The sequence below is a fragment of the Pleurodeles waltl genome, chromosome 1_1, assembly GCF_031143425.1.
Source record: "Pleurodeles waltl isolate 20211129_DDA chromosome 1_1, aPleWal1.hap1.20221129, whole genome shotgun sequence".
In the NCBI taxonomy this organism is placed as follows: domain Eukaryota; kingdom Metazoa; phylum Chordata; class Amphibia; order Caudata; family Salamandridae; genus Pleurodeles; species Pleurodeles waltl.
This window is the reverse complement of record NC_090436.1, coordinates 800,628,725-800,650,037: the sequence shown is the minus strand read 5'-3', so window position 1 is coordinate 800,650,037 and position 21,313 is coordinate 800,628,725. Positions and strand designations below refer to the sequence as shown.

Here is a 21,313-nt window from a genome sequence, read left to right as displayed (position 1 = left end):
AGACGACGGGGCTGAAACAGACAACAGGGACAGAATCATTGAACAGTACTTCCAATAGGACACAGGTAACATTTCAAAGATAATTTAGTAAATGTTAACTACTCTCCTGCATCTCTGCTGCCTGTCTATTTGCCCCAGTGTATGATGACTGAGTTTTGGCTTTTCCCTCCCTATTTCAGATCTGGGGTCCCCACTACGAGTCCTGTGCTTCGTTTCCCCATGGACTACAGCTTTGTGGCAGCTGTTTGTTGACTTCACCATGTACAAGGACATATTTGCACTGTCATGTCAATTACAATATATTGAAATCACAGCCAGACTCCAGATATTTTGGTGCAAAATAGGTGTTTATTTAAGTGCTCAAAATGGGATGGGTGGTTTCAAGTGGGTGGGGGCTATGGTGAAGGAATGTCCATGGCAGAGTCCAGAGTAACAGTCACACAGGTGCATTGTCCAGAGGCCTGTGGAGAGATGGAGCATGGGCAGTTCAAGGATGGACAGGGTGACAATGTGGGACAGTGGGATGACATCAGGTGGTATCCATTGCTGGCGGGGGTCTTGACATCCTACTCTGTCTTCTTGCGAGATCTCAGGGCCCTCTTGCGGGGTGGTTCTTCTCCTGCAGGAGGTGGGGGTCTGGTGGGCTGCTGCTGTGCGGGGGCCTCCTGTCCACTAGCGCCGGCGGAGGTGGTTGGCTGTTCTTGGTCCAGGCTAGTGGCAGGGGCCCTTGGGTGTTGTTCAGTGTCCGCCCTGTTGTTGACGAGGTCCTGCAGCAGCCCTACCATGGTAACCAGGGTGGTGTTGATGGCTCTGATGTCCTCCCTGTACCCCCGATAGTGTTCCTCCTGCAGTGCCTGGATCTCCTGGAACCGGGCCAGTACCGTCGCCATCGTCTCCTGGGAGCGGTTGTATGCTCCCATGATGGTGGTGAGGACCTCGTGGAGAGTGGGTTCCCTGGGCCTCTCCTCCCCCCCCCTGTCGCACAGCTGCCCTCCGAGTTCCCCTGTTTCCCTGGGCCTCTGCCCCCTGGCCGGTGTGCCCACTACCACTGCCCCCAGGTCCCTGTTGTTGTTGGGGTGGTGGGTTATCCTGGGTGCCCTGTAGTGGTAGACACACCGCAGATTGACGCGCCCTGGAGACAGAGGCATGGGCCCGCTGGGTGGGAGCTGTGCTGGTGTTCCCAGAGGGGTTAGGGTCTGTAGTGGCCTGGGCCTGTGTGAGGGGAACCGACTGTCCAGAGGTCCCCGATGGTCCGGGCTGGTCATCGGTGTCCAGGTCGACAGAGCTGCTGTCATCGCTGACGGCCTCTTGGGTGGGGGGTGTGGAGAATTCTGGCCCCTCCGCCGCGGTGTGTTGACGGTCGGGTCCTGCAGGGGTATAGAGGTATGGTTATAGTTTCAATGTGTGGCATATGGGTGTATCTGTGGGTTCTCGTGTCCCCAAGTGCTGGCATTCGTGTGTGGGGGCTTTGGTGAGGGTGGCTTGTGGGGGGGATGTGTATATGCATTGGGCATGCTTTGGTGATGGGTGTCCATGCTTAGTGGACGCATGCAGGCCTAGGTTTTGGGATGTGTGGGTTGTGATGGTGAGACATTGGCGGGGAATAGGTGTGCTGGGGGTGGGGGTGAGGATGGTGGTGGGGGTGAGGATGGTGGTGGGGGTGAGGGTGGGGGTGAGGATGGGGGTGGGGGTGAGGGTGGGGTTCGAGGATGGGGGTGAGGGTTGGGGTCTGATTTGGCATGCAGGTGGGGGGGAAGCAGTATTGAAGCTTCAACTTACCAGTATCCATTCCTCCGCCGACTCCTGCGAGGCCGTCAGGATGCAGGATGTTCAAGACTTCCTCCTCCCATGATGTGAATTGTGGGGGTTGAGGTGGGGGTCCTCCGCCAGTCTTCTGCACGGCGATGTTGTGCCTGGATACCATGGAACGCACCTTCCCCCGTAGGTCGTTCCATCGCTTTCTGATGTCTTCCCGATTTCTGGGGTGCTGTCCCACTGCGTTCACCCTGTCGACAATCCTCTGCCATAGCTCCGTCCTCCGGGCAATGCTGGTGTATTGTATCTGTGTGCCGAACAGCTGGGGCTCTACCCGAACGATTTCCTCCACCATGACCCTGAGTTCTTCGTCTGTGAAGCGGGGTTGTCTTTGGGGTGCCATGGGGTGGTGTGTATGATGTGTGGGGTGGAGTATGTGTATTTAAGTGAGTTGAGTGTGGTGGTGTGTGTTGTTTTGTGTGTGGATAGTGTGTGGGTGATGGTGTTGAGTGGCTGTGGCTGTTATTTTTGGGATGCTGGTGTCTCGCTCTTGCCTTCTTTACGAATTTTTTAGCGTAGGGGTTTGTGGGTGATGTGGGTGTGTGTTTTATATTGTATTGTGTGTGTGGGAGTGGTGTGTGTATGTGTATCAGGTGTGTGGGATTCAAATCGTCCAATGTGGCTGAGTTTTGTTCGTTTGTGTGTATTCTGACCGCGGCGGTGTGTCCCGCCAATGGAATACCGCGTTTGAATGACCGCCGCATGGATTCGTGGGTCGTAATGGCATGGGCGTATTTCTGTTGGCGTGACGGTGGAGGTTTTGTCACCTCCACCTTTCCGCCGACCGCTGGTCTGGCGGTCTGTTGTGGCGGTCGGATTTTCGGAGGTTTGCCTTCTGCGGGTCAGAATGACCGTGGCGGGTTTCCGCGACCGCGGCGGGATTATGGAGGATTTCTGACCGGCGGTAGGCGCCTTTTACCGCCGAGGTCAGAATGACCACCTTTGTGCCTTTCAATATTTGCACAGTGTTTGACACTGCACACGTGCAAGTTATAGTGAGTGAGATGGGCTTGGCTCTTGAATAATTGAGGTATGTACAAAACTATTTATAAAAAGCGTAATACGTGAAATTAGGGGTACAAGTGTATGTGTGTGCTTAATTTTATTACAGTGTAAACAATAGCACGCAATTCCATTACTAGTTATCCCAGGATGTATGTAGCACAGTGGGCAAAACACCTATTATTATTATGCTGTCCTTTGCTCAGGACAAACTTATGGTACAATGTGCAGAGTCTGCATTGATTTTCATAGGTGCCTTTGAAACCCGAAACTTGGCATTAAATGAGTGGAAGAACATCTCAGTAAGAATTATGTAGTCCACTCCCAACCCTCACAAACACCTACTTCAACATAGAGGTCCAGCTGTGATGGTGAAGTCTTATAATGCAGGCATGTTTTTAAACTGAAGGTAATGAGTACTTGAACATGAATTGGGAAAGATCACAATGAAACGGCTGCTTCTTGCTTAACGCACCATTTCGGTGGCAGTCAATGAGGTTAATGTTTTAAGTGTAAAGTATCCAGCTGTCTGACTGCATTCTGCAGCAATCTGGACTACATAAGACAGCTCACTACACGTCTTGCAATTCAAAATATTGTGTACCATTCTTGGGTGGTGAGAGTGGCCACAGCCTCGAACATAAAGTTATTTTGTTACACTGGCGAGCCAGTATATAAAGGGAACTTGTATCTTCAACGTGCATATGAATAAAGAAATGAGAGATTCTGAACTTAAAACATAATTTCTGTTATTAAAAGAAGCTGGATAACGTGGCAATCTACAGCTTTGACTAAATATTTGAGAATTTGCAAAGTCGTAATATGAACACTACTGGTGATCCTAAAATAATGTTGTAACCAACTTTGTGCTCTGGAGATATAAAGGAAAAAAATTCCTAGACTAAAATGGGGCGGCACGAATTGCACTACGTAATATGCCTTTTAAAAAATATATAAAATCAGTGTAAGAGGGTTGACCTCTTTCTGATTGTTTTACATTTTGTGCAATTTGTGACAGATTATTTTATTATGATGCTTTATTTGGAATAAAATACAGTGAACACCCTATTGCATACTGACCAATTTAAAACAGTGGCTGATGCTTATTTTTCTACTCCTCAGGTCGATCTCCTCAAAGCCACAGCAGTGCCTTTAATGAAGCGATTTGGGATAGATGGTGAACATTTTGAAATAAAGGTAACAATCCATTACAAGTTCCTCAGTATTTAAACTCTGTTTTCCCTTTAAGAGTAGGTATTTTCAGAGTGCAGGTAACGGAGTTACACAATTGCGTCAAAATGCATCCGATTTGTTGGCCGTAGTAATGAATTCATGAGTGGGGAGGGCTGGCAGGTGCAACCAGAAGATTGTCATCAAAATATATGGGTTAATGATTGAAGAGAGATGTTACATTTAAAGTTTTGAGTTAGATGACAAACTTTTTTTCAAGTCCATGCCAATAGATCTTTATTAATTCTTCTTCTTATTATTTTTTTTGGTATCTGAGAGTTTTGCTGTGAGGGGGAATGTTTTTTTTTCTTTTTTAAACAACCTGTTTTGGACCAGTGGAGAATTAAACACTTACAGATTCGAGCTAGGAGGTTCAAGTTTTCAAAGATATTAACTGAATTTGTGTGTGGGAGCAGTTTCAGTAATGGGGGTGGAGGTGAAGCAGTCCTCCTATTTCTTCGTAGCCAAGGACGTAACGATTATGTCCTTGGCTGCGGGGCTGAGGCGCTGACCTCATCAGAGGCTGCCCCACCGTGCTTCCAGTGCAGATCGGAGGAGAAATGCTCCAGCATTTCTCCTCCGTTCACATGCAGGGGGCTAGAAAGGCATCAAGGGAATAGAAAGCCCTTTCCTTTTCTTTTGATGTCTCTCTCAGCATTTCTGCTGCCCGATCGCAGTGCGGGGTGCATGTGAAGCACACCACCCTGGACTCACACAGATGTTTAGTTTTTAGATGTGTCTGGGTCTTGTGGATTTTTCTACAGAGTCCATGTTGAGTTTCCTGTCGCAGGCACTAGGCCTACCCACAGAAGTTAGGTACCATTTTTATCGGGAGACTTGGGGGTGGAAAACCTAGTAGAAGAAAAAATATTACCCCTTGTCTTTCTCACCATTTTTTCCTTCCAAATGTAAGACAGTGTGTACAAAAGACGTCTATTTGAGAAATGCCCTGTAATTCACATGCTAATAATTGGACCCCGGAATTCAGAGATGTGCAAATAACCACAGCTTCTCAACACCTTATCTTGTGCCCATTTTGTAAATACAAAGGTTTTTTTGATACCTGTTTTTCACTCTTTATATTTCACCAAATGAATTGATGTATACCCGGTATAGAATGAAAACCCACTGCAAAGTGCAGCTCATTGATTAGCTCTGAGTACCTTGGGTTCTTGATGAACCTACAAGCCCTACATATTCCCGCAGCCAGAAGAGTCCATCAGGCATAACAGCATATTGCTTTCAAAAATCTGACACCACAGGAAAAAGTTACCGAGCAAAATGTGGAGAAAAATGGCTGTTATTTTTCCCCTCAATTTTAATATATATATATTTTTTTATTTCAGCTGTTATTTTCTGTAGGAAAACCTTGTATGAGCTACACAAATGACCCCTTGGTGAATTCAGAATGTTTTCTACTTTTCAGAAATGTTTAGCTTTCCGGGATCCAGCATTGGTTTCACACCCATTTCTGTTGCTAACTGGAAGGAAGCTGAAAGCACAAAAGAATAGTAAAAATGGAGTATGTCCCAGTAAAATGCCAAAAGTGTGTTGAAAATGTGGTTTTCTGATTCAAGTCTGTCTGTTCCTGAAAGCTGGGAAGATGGTGATTTTAGCACCGCAAACCCTTTGTTGATGCCATTTTCACGGGGGGAAAAAAACACAAGCCTTCTTCCGCAGCCCTTTTTTCCTCAAGTTCTTTGAGAGAAAAAAAAAAAACGAAATTTTCGCTGTATTTTGGCTAATTTCTTGGTCTCCTTCAGGGGAACCCACAAACTCTGGTTACCTCTAGAATTCCTAGAATGTTAGTTTAAAAAAACAAAAAAAAACGATGCAAATCTAGCTTGCGTAGCTGATGTGGACAAAAAGTTATGAGGGCCTAAGCGCAAACCCCCCCAAATAGCAAAACAATAAAAGGCCTGGCACCTGAGGGGGGGAAAAGGCCTGGCAGCAAAGGGGTTAAAGCTTGCGCACCATTCGTTATGCCACGTCCACCACTGGTTTAAAATAAAATTTCTTAAATGTTGACTCGGGGGACCAGTTGGCTGCAATTGAGCCCATAAGGAAAAAGCCTTTGAGGCTATTGCACCTCTGTTGGAATGAGCACCAAGCCCAGAGACATCAGTACCTGCCTCCAGCAGGACCCAACGGACCCATCTCGCGGTAGTGGTATGAGCAGCTGCCATAAGGGGCTTCCTAATGGAAATCAGTAGTTATTCCAGTCCTCACTCATGGAGGCCTGAACTACTCTGTCACGGTCTTATGCCCTGAGACCTCTCACCACACACAGCAGACAATCATCAAACTCTGGGTGTTAATTTTTGTGCATATGGAGATGGTAAATGTTGCTCCATCAGGTGTAAGCACTCTTCCTGTGATATCGAGAGCTCTTACATCTGATACCCTTTTGCAAGATTCAAAACAAAGCTTTTCTTCTTTAATTCCTTCTTTGAAAGGAATTCATTTGATTGCAAGGATAGAAAGATTGATCACACTTAACATTGCAGACCAAGCTGTACCTGGGTTCAGAGGGAGGTTTACCCCTCTCCATAACTTGCACACCAACTGATGTTCCCTCACAGCCACAACATCCTCTGTTTTGTGACTTAGTGATACGGCAGAAATGAAAATGACACCAATCTGTAGGTTTTTCCCTTCAGAGTGCCTTCTGAAAGACAATTCAGCACATGCACCAGGTCAGACCTTGTGGGATCGAAACCCGTCAGACCACAACCATACCTGATGGTCCCCTGGGACCAGGCTCGATTGATAGCCTGAAACCTTTTGAGACGACTCTGGGATTTCCCAGTGTCCCCACTAATCCTCCATCCCATAAGATGGAGTCTTACTCTCTTCCAGGGGGTGTTGCATTCAGCAGAATATTCTGATGATGGGGCAACGGAATTGGTAAATCCCAAGAAAACTCCATCAGAACTGGGAACCAAACATGAGATCTTCAGACTGGCAACACCAGAGCCATGTCTGTCCCTTGCACCCTTACCTGAGCCTCTGTTCTCGCAATCACCGCTAAGGAAGGAAATGTATAGCCCAGCTTCATGTTCCAAACCTGGAGGAGTGCATTGGTGCCACTGCCCCTGATCTGGCCTCTAGCTGAAGTAACGAGGGATCTGATGGTCCAGACAAGAGACAAAAAAGTCTGACAGAAGACAAAATCCATTGTTGGCAGATCCCACTGCTTTATTAATGCTTGACAAATCTCCATAGGTCTTCAGGCAGCAGTGTCCTGAAAATGCTTAGTCTGACAGTACGCAAACACCTTCTGGTGTCCTGGAAAGATTTCAGCTGTGACTTGGTTATAAAGGCAAAAATACCAAAACACTTTCTTCCATCAGACCTTATGTTCTTCTCAATATTGTACCACAGAGACATTGCTCATCTTTTATAGGGTGCAGCATTTACTTGTGTCCTTCATCCATTACTTGACTGAGAAAACATATACAGCGCCCTAGACAGTTGATGTGCGATGCTCACTCCTCTTCAGACTGCTCTTCCTCCAGTAGATAAACATCATCACCTAGTACCTCAGCCCGAGGGAGATTTCATTAATGTATGACCAAATCTGGACAGAATCCAAAACCCTTCCATTTCATGGCTCCATGTGTTCAAGTCACTAACAAATCTCTTCCCTTAGTTCGTCTGACAGAAATACCTGGCCTGAGTATAGCAACCCTTCCCCAGATGCTACGTATTTAGATGATGGAGGCCCCATAGTGCAGGAGCCTTGGAAAGATTACCTGGATCAGTGATAAAAGCAGTTTTACTAGGCGTGCTAGTTGACATAAGGATATCTTTGTCCACATTAGAGCTATTTTCAAGACCTGGCAGATTTTTGATGGGCAGTTGAAATGTGGCTTCAACACACCACATAGCCCAAAATGTCAGCAGTTGACTGGGAATCGGTCCTGATTTCTCCTTGTTTATGACGAGCCCCAGATCCTGAAGCATCATGATGGACATATTTGAATGCTCCTCCAGTCGAATGTTGCACTGACCCATAGTGAGGATTACATGGAGGAAAAATATCAACCTTATTCCTTGTGCCTGAACATGCTCCACAGTTTGCTGCATTACTTTCATAAAGCACTGCTGTGCAGATGAAAGCTCAAAGGAAAGGGCTTTAAATTTGTAGACTCGTCCTTAACAATGTAACTGCAGGAATTTCCAGAGAGTTGGAAAGATCAGGATTGCTGAATTGGTGTCCTTCAGATCAAGAAGCACTATCCAGTCCCTTGGTTGAAGGATGTCATTAAGTCCGGCATCAAGGGGTTGGGTCTGGAAATGTGCTTTTCTGTCGTCTTATTTATTTTTTGTGTGTGCTTTGTCTACCACCATTTAGTGTGTTTAAAAAAATATATATATATATTTGTGTGTGAGACGTCCGACTACGCCCCAGTAGTTCCTGTGTGTGGTTGCAAACTTCAGATTCTTTTTTTCCCACTATTGGATCTGGAAGCATGACAGAAGAGCTTAGAAGAGTTCCAGGGAACAACAGGAGTGAGAAACTGAAGCATTAAAGAACACCCAAAGCCACAAGAAGAACATACAGAGAAGGGGAACCTTGCTGACCGAGACGGGAGGACCTCGTTTGTGAAACCCACGTGGCCAGACAATGAAGAGGCGAGAGGCGGCAGAGGGTCCTGGAAACTACCACTTATAAATTCTGCCCGAACTCCCACCACAAGTTTGTGTAGAGGATTCCACGCTATGTCTCGAATCTCTGCTTGCTGACAGACCACGAGGATGAAGATTGCGAAGCCTGTGCCAAATTTGTGCAGAAAACACTCCAGGAATGAGTCTAGGACCACGTCATGGCTAGGACCCAGAGCACTCTGGAATCCCTGAAAGACCTTGGCCTAGTCAGCGAAGGCAAAGAGCATGTAGAGGAGGCCAAACCAGTACAAGGTAGTGGAGAAACCTCCGACACAACTTGAACAGGTGAAAGTATTTCTGGGAGCGACCTGATTCAAGACTGCATACCAATTACCCAAGAGATTGAATAGCAAACTCTCCTTTACCACAAGGGTTAGCCTCTGACAGTGAGGACTGTCATAAAATTGATGGGCATGATGGCATCATGCATCCCCCCTCATTCCACATAAGACTCACCTGTGCACCAGAATGGACCTGCAACGGATGGTCACATGCCACAGGGAGCTAGGAGAGAGTAGTGGTTGTCACAGTAAGGGTGCTAAAGGAGATAGTGGTGGAACCCGAAAAGCATGGGGATAAGGAGACCTTTCAAAGGTCCAGTCCACACAGTAACCTTGATGAAGAACTCTTCTCACAAGGGCTGTGGAGCGCACAGGGACAATCTGATGGTCAGAGAACTCTGGAGCTGTACCGATGCCATTAAAAATTTAAACTACCTGGAACTAAAGACAGTTGTTCTAGCCTCGAAAGCATACCAGATGCATGTAAGGGGTCAGACAGTACTAATCCAGACCGACAACACAGCAACCATTTTGTACCTCAACAGATTGGGGGAACAAAATCTTTCCCTCTGAAACTAGAACAGGATAGGGCATCCAACACAGATCAGGTTGAGGCAAGATGGCGGCTGCGAGTTGCTAGCAGCCGGAGGCTCTCTTCTCCCATCACGGCTCCGGCGTCGCGACTGCTCGTTCCGGCGGAGGATTGAAATGGGATAATGCGGGAGACGAGCGCCGCAGCTTTTGGAGGTGCTGCATTTCTTCGTAGCTGAGTTTTCTGCCGTGGTTTGGCGAGCTGGGTCGGCTGGGGAAACAGCTCCGGCCGCCGTGCTTGCAACAGCGGCATTTTGGAGTTTTTTTTATTTTCCCCTTTCTATCATTCTCCTACTCCCCTCTACCTCGTGGAGGATTGCAAGTAGCGAGGGACCTGAAGGTAGTGCGTGGAAGCCGACCGAAGCCCGGATCACAGGATCGGCGTTCCTCTCATCCCCCGCCTTTGACTCGAGAGGGGTGCTTCCAGGAGTGGCGGTAATGGCAGCGCTGGGAGGCAAGCTACAGTAAGAGCCCAGGGGACCACGGAAGACAAACATACAACCTTGGACCAAAATTGTAAGCTGGGAAACTGTCAATCTGGCTGTTGCATATGGTACGCATGGTGGGGGGTGATAATCCCCTCAATGTTTAAAGCCCCTCATTTTGTGGAAGCTTCAGTGGGCAATGTACCTATAAAACCCTCTAACCCCGACCCCCTTCAGAGTCGGGCAGTAGCTGTGATTGAGGTGGCTGATGATAGCAGCAATTTAGTGTCTCCGGCACTTCAAGATAAAGTGCGGCCTCAGATTGATGCTACCAGCGATGATAATGGACCCCTGGACATAAGTAATTCTGCTGGGGGTTTGTCTTTGGCATCTTTGTCTTTCTGTGCCTAGTACCAGTGGTAATGAGCAGCAAGTACTGCCCGAGGGAAAGACTTACCATGTTACAAGACATCTCCCTTATAGATAATGTGAAGCATGCCCAAATTCTCAGGTTGAGCATTATGACTTGACTATGGCAAGACTTTCAGCAGCAGATGCGGATCCGCTAACTTTAGCATGTACCCTCATGGCTACCCGTAACTCCTGGCAGGGAAAAGAGGACAATCATGTAGTAGGCGAGGGTGGAGAGAATTTTTACTCTCCCTTGGACCGGTCCAGGGACTCTGACGATGCTGACAGCAGTTATTCTTCAAACCCAGAAACCGGGGATAGTTCTTTTGCCCCCTCCTCCATGTTAAGGTGGACTGCAATTAAGTGTCATGAAAGGCGAGGTGATGGCCTCGGTTTGGAGACAACGGGGAAAAAAGGCGAGAAAGAAAAAGGCGAGAGTGTGAGAGCGATGTCATGGGATTATTCAGGAACACAGCAAATTCCGCATAGGCTGGATGATTTTTTAGTAAACCCAGCCGGATGTGGGAATGATGCTACAAAGTCTGAGGTGATCCCCCCCCCCCCCGCTGGGTCTTATTTATTAGACTATCATGGCACAACACAAACAGACGCAGGGGGACAGTAAAAGCCAGAGAGGCCTCAAAGCAACTACAAGTAGCAGTCAGCAAGATTGCAAAGTCTTGCTCAGAAATTGGGCAACGGGTTGCTACAATTGAGGCTCTGGCTGATGTTCTGGAAACAGATCGGGGGGCGGTGGCCCAACAAGCCGCTATGCATGACACTCAGCTCTCTGATATTCAATGGAAAATCGAGGACTTTGAAAACCAGCAACGTCGGAAAAATCTACGTATCTTGGGGATACAAGAAGGAATAGAAGGGCAAGATGCAAAGGCCTACATAATCAGGCTGCTCAAGGCAGCTTTTCTGAAACAGTCTGGGTGGGACTGCAAGAAGGAGATCCAAAGAGCTCATCGGTTCCCGTTGTATTTGAAGAAACAATCGTCGGCAGGAGGAGCCGATAAGAGCCTGCAACAGCCTAGAGCCTTTGTTTATTTTGGTAACTATCTGCAACGGCAGATAGTTTTTGAAAAGGCCCATCCTGACTCTAAAATCAGCTGTGAGGGTTGCACCTTTTTTTCTCGCCCTGACTTGTCATGCAACAGTAGAGAGATGTTGGCGCTTGAGACAACTGTTCCTTTCAGGAGAAGGGAACTGAAGCATTTTTATTGTCCCCGGCTCAACTCAAGATAATATTTAAAGGCACTGTGCAAGTGTTTTCATCAGAGAACAAAGCTAAAGAATATTTGCAATCTTTGACTTAATTGAACGCTGAGAAATCCCAAACGGAAAGGAAAAGGAGGGAATGGGGGGGAGGAGGATGAGAGGGGGATGGAGGGGAAAAGTAAGGGGTTAGGAAAATAACATATAGAATTATATAAATATATAAAGAATGAAATGGCAAAGCATGCAAATGGGATTGTAGACGAAGTAGGGAGGGAAAGAAGGGGAAAAGTGTGGGGATAGAACTGAGAAAAGGAGTAATGTCATTGGTGGTACTAGTATGGTGTTCGTCTATTGGTTTGGAAGGGATCTATTCTTGTGGTTTTTCTCATCTGCGATATAACTTAGCAGTTATTACCTTTCTTTTCTTAGGGGTAGTCCTTGGAGCTTTGGAGGGGAGGATGCCTTGTCCATCTTACAGACTTTCAGTCGGGTTGCCTCATTTGGTAGGGTATTGGGGGGAGGGTTGATAGATGGGGCCGTTGGGTCATATTGGAATGTATATTGGGGGAGTTTTGTTTTACCTTGTGCTCCATCTATGGTTCTAATTTAGATGATCCGGATAGTATTACTGGCCTGAATGTGGAGCTAGCCGCTTGGCCTCTACCGCTTGTTGGATGTGGTGACCTGAATATACATATAGAGGCTGGTACCCTTTTGCAGAAATCAGGATTCATATGCGGGAAGAAAGCCGAAGGTGTATCGTGCTGTGCAACTTTAGTGCAGAGCCATGGACTTGTGGATGCTTGGCAGCACGGTGTGTCTGCTGATCCGGGGTACACCTTTTTCTCCTACCCGCATAAGAAGTCTGTCCGATTGGATTATTTTTTATTGTCACCCTCTCTTGTGTGAAGGGTTTTCTGTTGAAACGTTTCCTAGGGTTGTGTCTGATCATAACCCTGTGGTGGTGAAATTTTCTGTTCCACTTAAAGTGCGACGTCAAAGACCTTGGTCTTTTGACCGGGGGCTTCTTTTAGACCCTGCCTACGTATCATTAATGAAAAGATGGATCCCGGAGTTTCTAAGCTTTAATAGGGGCACGGTTCCACCTGGGATGCTTTGGGACACCCTAAAGGCAGCTGTCCGAGGGGAAACTTTAAGCTATGCCCTAAATCGGGAAAAACAACGTTGCGTAGTTATGTCGGCAGCTTTGGAGGAACTGACCGTACGGGGGATATGGCGATACTGGACGTCTTCAAAGACCATTACTCTGTGTTGTATCAGCAGGAAAATCAACCCTGTTGCGATCAAGCAGAAAAGATTAGCCAATATTTTAAGGAAATTCCTTGCCCTAGATTATCGATAGATGAGAGCCGCCAATTGGCTACCCCTATTTTGATGAATGAGATCATAGCGGCATTAGCCTCTTCACCCAATGAGAAAGCTACTGGGCCGGATATACCACCATTGGAATCTAAGACCTTTTTTGAGGAATTGAAAGATGACATCCTGGCACTATCTGTGTCAGTACAGGATGGAGGGCAAACGCCGGGCTCATGGTTAGAGAGAGATAGACCCACTACTGCCAGGCTCCTATCGCCCTATTTCGTTAATAAATGCGTATGTGAAACTGTATGCAAAACGTTTCACAACTAGATTGAGTAGAGTAATTTGTGAGCTTGTTTCCCCATGGCAGCATGGGTTTATTTCTGGGCGCGGGACTGCTGACCATGTTAGGTGGGTTATTGCTATGTTGGATGCATCCCAGGTGGCGGTGGCCCCCATGCCACTAATCCTGTTAAATGCTGAAACAACCTTGGACAGGGTGAGTTGGGAGTATCTTTGGGCAGTGCTTCTGAAAGCCAGTATTGGTCCCGGCTTTATTAGGGCCATACAGGCTCTATATCAGAAACCTACGGCACGGATTTACTCATCTGGGGTAGCATCTGATACTATTTATATTACAAGGGGTACTAGACAGGGTTGTCCCTGTTCGCCTTTACTCTTTGCCCTCTACATTGATCCTTTAATTAGGAGGCTTTTTCATAGCAATTGGATCCCGCCCATGGAAACTGTTGAGAATACGCTTAAAATTCTGTATTATGCGGATTATATAGCCGTTACCACACCTGATCCTGGGCTGGCCATTGTAGAAAGAGACGTTAAGGGCGGGGTTTGGTGTGTTATCGGGCTATTTATTAAACTGGGCTAAGAGTCAAATAATGAGTAATGAGTGGATTTCCATGGTTGATAATGGAAGGGTTGAGCAAGTGACCTACTTGGGAATTAGATTAATTACTAATCTGGAGCAGATTGTAGAGAAAAATGTTGCCCCCGTACTTGCTAAATCTAGGAAAGAGTTGTCACATGAATAATTTACATTTAACGTTTATTGGGCGCTGGAACGTCATTAAAATGCTATTTTTACGTAGGGTTTTGTATCTTTTCCGCACTATCCCATTGGAAATTAGCAAGGATTGGTTTAAACACATGGAGAATTTAGCAAATAGTTTTATATGGTCCTTCTCCAAAACACGGCGGGTATACAAGTACTTAGTGCATCCAAGAGAGAGAGGTGGGTGGACTGCCCCTAATTTTTTATTTTATTATTGGGTGTAGGAAGTTGGCTCTGTATGCACTATTTCAAAGTAAGGAATAGTATGCACAGAGTCCAAGGGTTCCCCTTAGAGGTAAGATAGTGGCAAAAAGATAATACTAATGCTCTATTTTGTGGTAGTGTGGTCGAGCAGTAGGCTTATCAAAGGAGTAGTGCTAAGCATTTGTTGTACATACACACAGGCTATAAATGAGGAACACACACTCGGAGATAAATCCAGGCCAATAGGTTTTGTTATAGAAAAATATATTTTCTTAGTTTATTTTAAGAACCACAGGTTCAAATTCTACATGTAATATCTCATTTGAAAGGTATTGCAAGTAAGTACTTTAGGAACTTTGAATAATCACAATAGCATATATACATTTTACATAAAACACATATAGCTATTTCAAAAGTGGACACTTAGTGCAATTTTCAACAGTTCCTGGGGGAGGTAAAGTATTGTTAGTTCTTGCAGGTAAGTAAACCACCTACGGGGTTCAAATTGGGGTCCAAGGTAGCCCACCGTTGGGGGTTCAGAGCAACCCCAAAGTCACCACACCAGCAGCTCAGGGCCGGTCAGGTGCAGATTTCAAAGTGGTTCCTAAAACACATAGGCTTCAATGGAGAAGGGGGTGCCCCAGTTCCAGTCTGCCAGCAGGTAATACCCGCGTCTTCGGAGGGCAGACCAGGGGGGTTTTGTAGGGCACTGGGGGGGGGGGGACACAAGTCCACACAGAAAGTACACCCTCAGCAGCGCGGGGGCGGCCGGGTGCAGTGTGCAAACAAGCGTCGGGTTCGCAATAGGATTCAATGGGATACCAAGGGGTCTCTTCAGCGGTGCAGGCAGGCAAGGGGGGGGGCTCCTCGGGGTAGCCACCACCTGGGCAAGGGAGAGGGCCTCCTGGGGGGGTCACTCCTGCACTGAAGTTCCGAACCTTCAGGTGCTGGGGGCTGCTGGTGCAGGGTCTTTTCCAGCCGTCGGGATTTTAGAGTCGGGCAGTCGCAGTCAGGGGGAGCCTCGGGATTCCCTCTGCAGGCGTTGCTGTGGGGGCTCAGGGGGGACAACTTTGGTTACTCACAGTCTTGGAGTCGCCTGGGGGTCCTCCCTGTAGCGTTGTTTCTCCATCAGTCGAGTCGGGGTCGCCGGATGCAGTGTTGCAAGTCTCACGCTTCTTGCGGGGATTGCAGGGGTCTTTAAATCTGCTCCTCTGGAAACAAAGTTGCAGTCTTTGTTGAACAGGGCCGCTGTTCTCGGGAGTTTCTTGGTCTTTTGGAAGCAGGGCAGTCCTCTGAGGATTCAGAGGTCGCTGGTCCTGGGGAAAGCATCGCTGGAGCAGTTTCCTTCCGAAGGAGGGAGACAGGCCGGTAGGGCTGGGGCCAAAGCAGTTGGTGTCTTCTCTGCAGGGTTTTTCAGCTCAGCAGTCCTCTTCTTCTTTAAGTTGCAGGAATCTAAATTCTTAGGTTCAGGGAAGCCCTTAAATACTAAATTTAAGGGCGTGTTTAGGTCTGGGGGGTTAGTAGCCAATGGATACTAGCCCTGAGGGTGGGTAAACCCTCTTTGTGCCTCCTCCCAAGGGGAGGGGGTCACATTCCTATCCCTATTGGGGGAATTCTCCATCTGCAAGATGGAGGATTTCTAAAAGTTAGTCACTTCAGCTCAGGACACCTTAGGGGCTGTCCTGACCGGCCAGTGACTCCTCCTTGTTGTTCTCATTATTTCCTCCGGCCTTGCCGCCAAAAGTGGTGCCGTGGCCGGAGGGGACGGGCAACTCCACTAGCTGGAGTGCCCTGCGGGGTTGGAACAAAGGGGGTGAGCCTTTGAGGCTCACCGCCAGGTGTTACAGCTCCTGCCTGGGGGAGGTGATAGCATCTCCACCCAGTGCAGGCTTTGTTACTGGCCAAGGAGTGACAAAGGCACTCTCCCCATGTGGCCAGCAACATGTCTCGAGTGTGGCAGGCTGCTAAAACCAGTCAGCCTACACGGGTAGTTGGTTTAGGTTTCAGGGGGCACCTCTAAGGTGCCCTCTGGGGTGTATTTTACAATAAAATGTACACTGGCATCAGTGTGCATTTATTGTGCTGAGAAGTTTGATACCAAACTTCCCAGTTTTCAGTGTAGCCATTATGGTGCTGTGGAGTTCGTGTTTGACAGACTCCCAGACCATATACTCTTATGGCTACCCTGCACTTACAATGTCTAAGGTCTGGCTTAGACACTGTAGGGGCACAGTGCTCCTGCACTGGTGCCCTCACCTATGGTATAGTGCACCCTGCCTTAGGGCTGTAAGGCCTGCTATAGGGATGACTTATCTATACTGCATAGGCAGTGTGAGGTTGGCATGGCACCCTGAGGGGAGTGCCATGCCGACTTACTCGTTTTGTCCTCACCAGCACACACAAGCTGGCAAGCAGTGTGTCTGTGCTGAGTGAGGGGTCCCCAGGGTGGCATAAGATATGCTGCAGCCCTTAGAGACCTTCCATGGCATCAGGGCCTTTGGTACCAGGGGTACCAGTTACAAGGGACTTACCTGGATGCCAGGGTGTGCCAATTGTGGAATCAAAAGTACAGGTTAGGGAAAGAACACTGGTGCTGGGGCCTGGTTAGCAGGCCTCAGCACACTTTCAATTCAAAACATAGCATCAGCAAAGGCAAAAAGTCAGGGGGTAACCATGCCAAGGAGGCATTTCCTTACATTGGGCAACAGTTTTTCAATTTATTCAACCTCTAATTACTCATGATCTGGACAAGGGTGGCGCCGGGGAGACGTGCCCATCTATTTATAATATGATCTGGGGAAATCATGCCAACGCAGCTTTTATGAGAAATGTTGAGCCTAGCTATTTTAAGAGTCAAGTTTAAGACTGTCTGGGAGGCCTTTAGGGTGTGGACCAGCATTAAAACCCATATGGGAATAGAACGCATACATTGTTATACCCCGATTATGAACTCATTTATACTTCCTGATCTTTTTAGGGATAAACAGTGTGCCAAATGGTCACAACAGGGTGTTTGGTACAGTGGCGATTTTTATGCAGGGGCCCATATCAAATCTTTTTGAGGAACTAAGGAAAGAATTTAAACTTGATAGCAAAGATTTTTTTAAATGCCTACAAATAAGGGATTTTTTGCTGAAAACGTCTCTCTCTGTCAGTGGTTCATTGGGGGGGGGACAGAATCCCTATTTTTGAGGTATTATAAAAGCAAACAAAGTGGCAGGTTCAGTATTTATATCAACTTTTCTTGGATTTATTGCTAGTCGATCTGGGTAATCATGCTGAGAGGTGGGCCTGGAGTATTGGGGTGTCTTAGTCTACTTTTTTGGCCTCTTTAGATATGGGTCAGCGCTTTTTGCTCACGGCTGGTCCCCAAGCACAGCATTATAAAACAGTATTTCAACTATATTATACGCCGGCCAGGTTAGCTAAATGGGGTAGTGCGAGGGGGGTGGTATGCCCCCGCTGTAAGAGTGAGATGGCTGACCTGGAGCATATGTTTTTTTAGTTGCTGTAGATTGCAAGAATCTTTTAAGGATGTGGCTAACTTTGTCTCTAGGCTTAGTCGTCAGGAGGTGGTGATCACCCCTCAACTTGTATTACTCGGTGTTGACGCCGGATCAGCTGCGGAGGTTCCTGTTCTTAGCCATGTCAGTGGTTCGCTGCTGTATTACGTCGGACTGGCTAGAGCTGATACCCCCATTGTTTAACCGATGGCTGGCCCGGCTATGCTCAATGTTTTATCTTGAGATGAGCTCCTATGCGTTTAAGGGATCTATCCGCAGGCGGACTGGCAATTCTCTCTAGGCCCCACTCGCACAGTGGCTCGATGATAGCGGAGCATGAGCTATAGGCGATCTGCACTACGCCTAATTTTGCACTTTACGGGTATTTGATCATCATTTTTTTTATTTTTTTATTTTTATACTGTGTAAGGATGGTTTTTATTGAATCTAATTATTATTTGCTGTTTATGTATGGATGAGTTACAGTATTTGTATGCATATGCCTTCTTTTCTCGCTTTGTGCTCTTTAATCTGGTATGTAACTTCATTATTTATTAATAATAATAACAAAAAAGAAACTAGAACAGGCTATATGGAGATAGGCTCTGCAAATCAAATCAAATCAAATCATTAACATTTATAAAGCGCGCTACTCACCCGTGCGGGTCTCAAGGCGCTAGGGGGGAAAGGGGGGGGTTATCGCTGCTCGAACAGCCAAGTCTTTAGGAGTCTCCGGAAAGCGGAGTGGTCCTGGGTGGTCCTGAGGCTGGTGGGGAGGGAGTTCCAGGTCTTGGCCGCCAGGAAGGAGAAAGATCTCCCACCCGCCGTGAAGCGGCGGGTGCGAGGGACGGCAGCAAGTGCGAGGCCAGCGGAGCGGAGGGGGCGGGTGGGGACGTAGAAACTGAGGCGTCTGTTGAGGTATTCCAGTCCCTTGTTGTGGAGGGCTTTGTGTGCGTGGGTGAGAAGACGGAAGGTGATCCTTTTGCTGACTGGAGTAACACTACACTAATAACAATCCACCTTCCAAGGAAGCAGTACACAGAGGCGGACAGAATGAACAGGCAAGACAGAACCTCCCATGAATGGGAGGTAAAAGAGGAGGTACTAGACAACATATCCTTATGTTGGGCCATACCAAGCATAGACCTGTTCACAAGCCCCTGATAGCACAAAATGCCAAGCCTTCACGTCCAGGTTCCCACACCACCAATCCAAAGAGAATGACCTATCGATAGACTTCTCAGATTTACATATGCCTTTCCACAGATTCCCCTGACCCCAAGAATACTGGGCAAAGCCAGACAACCAGGGACATCACTCTTTCTCATAGCCCCGCAATGGCCCAGGCAGACACGGTATTCAGACCTGCTAGAGATGTCGAGAGGGCAGATGATTCCAATCAAGGCAACACCAGACCTCCTAACGATGTAAAACAAGTGTGTGCCATCTCGAACCATCCACACTCAACATAGCAGTATGGCTCCTAAATGACTAGAATTCGAACACCTACAGTTACCTCCCTGGACAATGGAAATCCTGAGGGATGCTAGAAAATCAAGCACTAGAAAGTGCTACATAGAGAAGTAGAGCCGGAACATCCACTAGTGCAGGGCCAATAAGAAGATGGAAGCAAGGACAGAGCACGAGATGATACTAACATACTTCACCTACCTAATGGACAGTGGCCTGACCTACACATCACTGGAGGTTCACGTGGCTGCAACAGTAGCCTACACAGGGAGCAATCTCATCACACTCCCGGTTGTGAAGAGGTTCTGGGAAGGATCTAAAAGTGTAGCACCACAGAGGGCAGCGTTAAAGCCAGTGTGGAACCTAAAGACTGTACTCACACAATTGATGGCCGAGCCTTTTGAACCAATGCACAAGGCACATTTGTAGTTTTTGACCCTGAAGATAGCCTTCCTAATAGTGATCACGCCCCTACACAGAGTAATCAAGCCACAAGCATTGAGCAGACAAGAGCCATGCCGGCAGATCCACAAAGGCAGGATTGTCCTACGAACAAACAAATCAACGGTTTCTACCAATGGTGGTATCTCAATTTCACGTCTGCCAAAGCATTCAGTCCCTACTTTTTTTCAGGAACTAAAGTTGTGGGCCTAGAAGACGCTTCCCATAAAAAAATTCGGAAAGGGAACAAACTCTTCATCCACAGAGCAAGCAAGGGAACACCGGTGACCAAGGGAGTGATCTCGCAGTGGATAGTGGAGACCATACAAACCTGTTACGCTAGAATCCAGAAAGACCCTGCTGGTACTAGGGCGCACTCAACCTGAAATAAAGGCGCAACCATAGCATTCCTAGCAAATGTACTCATTGATGATATCTGCATGGCTGCAACTTGATTATCCCCACACACCTTCATTAAACACGACTGCGTGGACCTTCAGAATAACAAGGAAGCACAGGTTGGACAGAGTACTACAACACCCGTTTTCCAACACCCACCTTTCAGCCCAGACCCCCCAAGGAACAAAATACAGCTGTGTAATTGGACGCACAGCATGTGAATCCAGAAAAGGAATGGCTACTTACCAGTAGGAGTAGTTTGAAAGCCTGAAGACTTTTCTGGTTTCACATGTGACCCACTCGCCTCTCCAGTAATGGGGATAGAAGCAAATAGCCAAGAGAACACTTCAAGGTGCTCAACGATGGCCAGAAAAAAAGATTGGGCCCGAAAATGTAGTTCGATGGCATCTGTTGCTGTAGATACACATGTTCTGCATAGCTCGCCATCTGGTGTTGGGTCGGAGTGTTACAAGTTGTTTTTCTTCGAAGAAGTCTTTCGAGTCACGGAACCGAGTGACTCCTCCTTCTGTCTCCATTGCGCATGGGCGTCGACTCCATCTTCGATTGTTTTCTTTCCGCCATCGGGTTCGGACGTGTTCCTGTCGCTCAGAGTTTCGGAACGGAAAGTTAGTAAATTTCGGAAGATTTTCGTCGGTATTGTTGCGTTCGGGATCGGCGTAGTTAGATTCAACACCGCATCGAAGGTCGACGCGCTCCGGTGCCCTTCGGGGTAGCTTTCGATCCCCCGTCGGGGCCTGGTCGGCCCGACCGCGTGTAGAACAACGCCGATGGAACGGACCCCGTTCCGTTTTTGTCCCAAATGCCACAACAAATACCCGTATACAGACCAACATTTGGTCTGTAACCTGTGCCTGTCACCTGAGCACAGTGAGGAGACTTGCGAGGCCTGTCGCGCGTTCCGGTCCCGAAAGACACTCCGTGACCGTCGAGCCAGGAGACTTCAGATGGCGTCCACGCCGACAGCGCACCGAGAGTTCGAGGAACAAGAGGAAGAAGAAACCTTTTCGATCCACGAATCGGACTCCGAGGAATTCGACGATCAAAGAACCGTGAGTAAGACGTCGAAAACAACACATAAGAAAAGTGACAAGGCCCAGGGGACGCCACTGCCACCAGGCCATGGCTCCACCCATAAATTCGGTGACCAACCATCGGCACCGAAAAAGGCCCAAACAGTGCCGAGATCGTCCGACTCCGGTCGAGACACCGGCACGCAGCCTTCTCGGGATCGAG

The 21,313-nt window shown here is 47.6% G+C and overlaps 1 protein-coding gene across 3 annotated transcripts in view; it reads left to right on the top strand.

The window, feature by feature from the left end:
- RCL1 (RNA terminal phosphate cyclase like 1) overlaps positions 1-21,313 on the top strand; it is a 323,803-nt gene that overhangs the window by 57,363 nt on the left and 245,127 nt on the right. For all 3 annotated transcript variants that reach the window (XM_069228254.1, XM_069228263.1, XM_069228272.1), the window contains exon 4: positions 3,940-4,014. In XM_069228254.1, the coding sequence (XP_069084355.1) occupies positions 3,940-4,014 (75 nt within the window). The remainder of the gene's footprint in view (positions 1-3,939; positions 4,015-21,313) is intronic.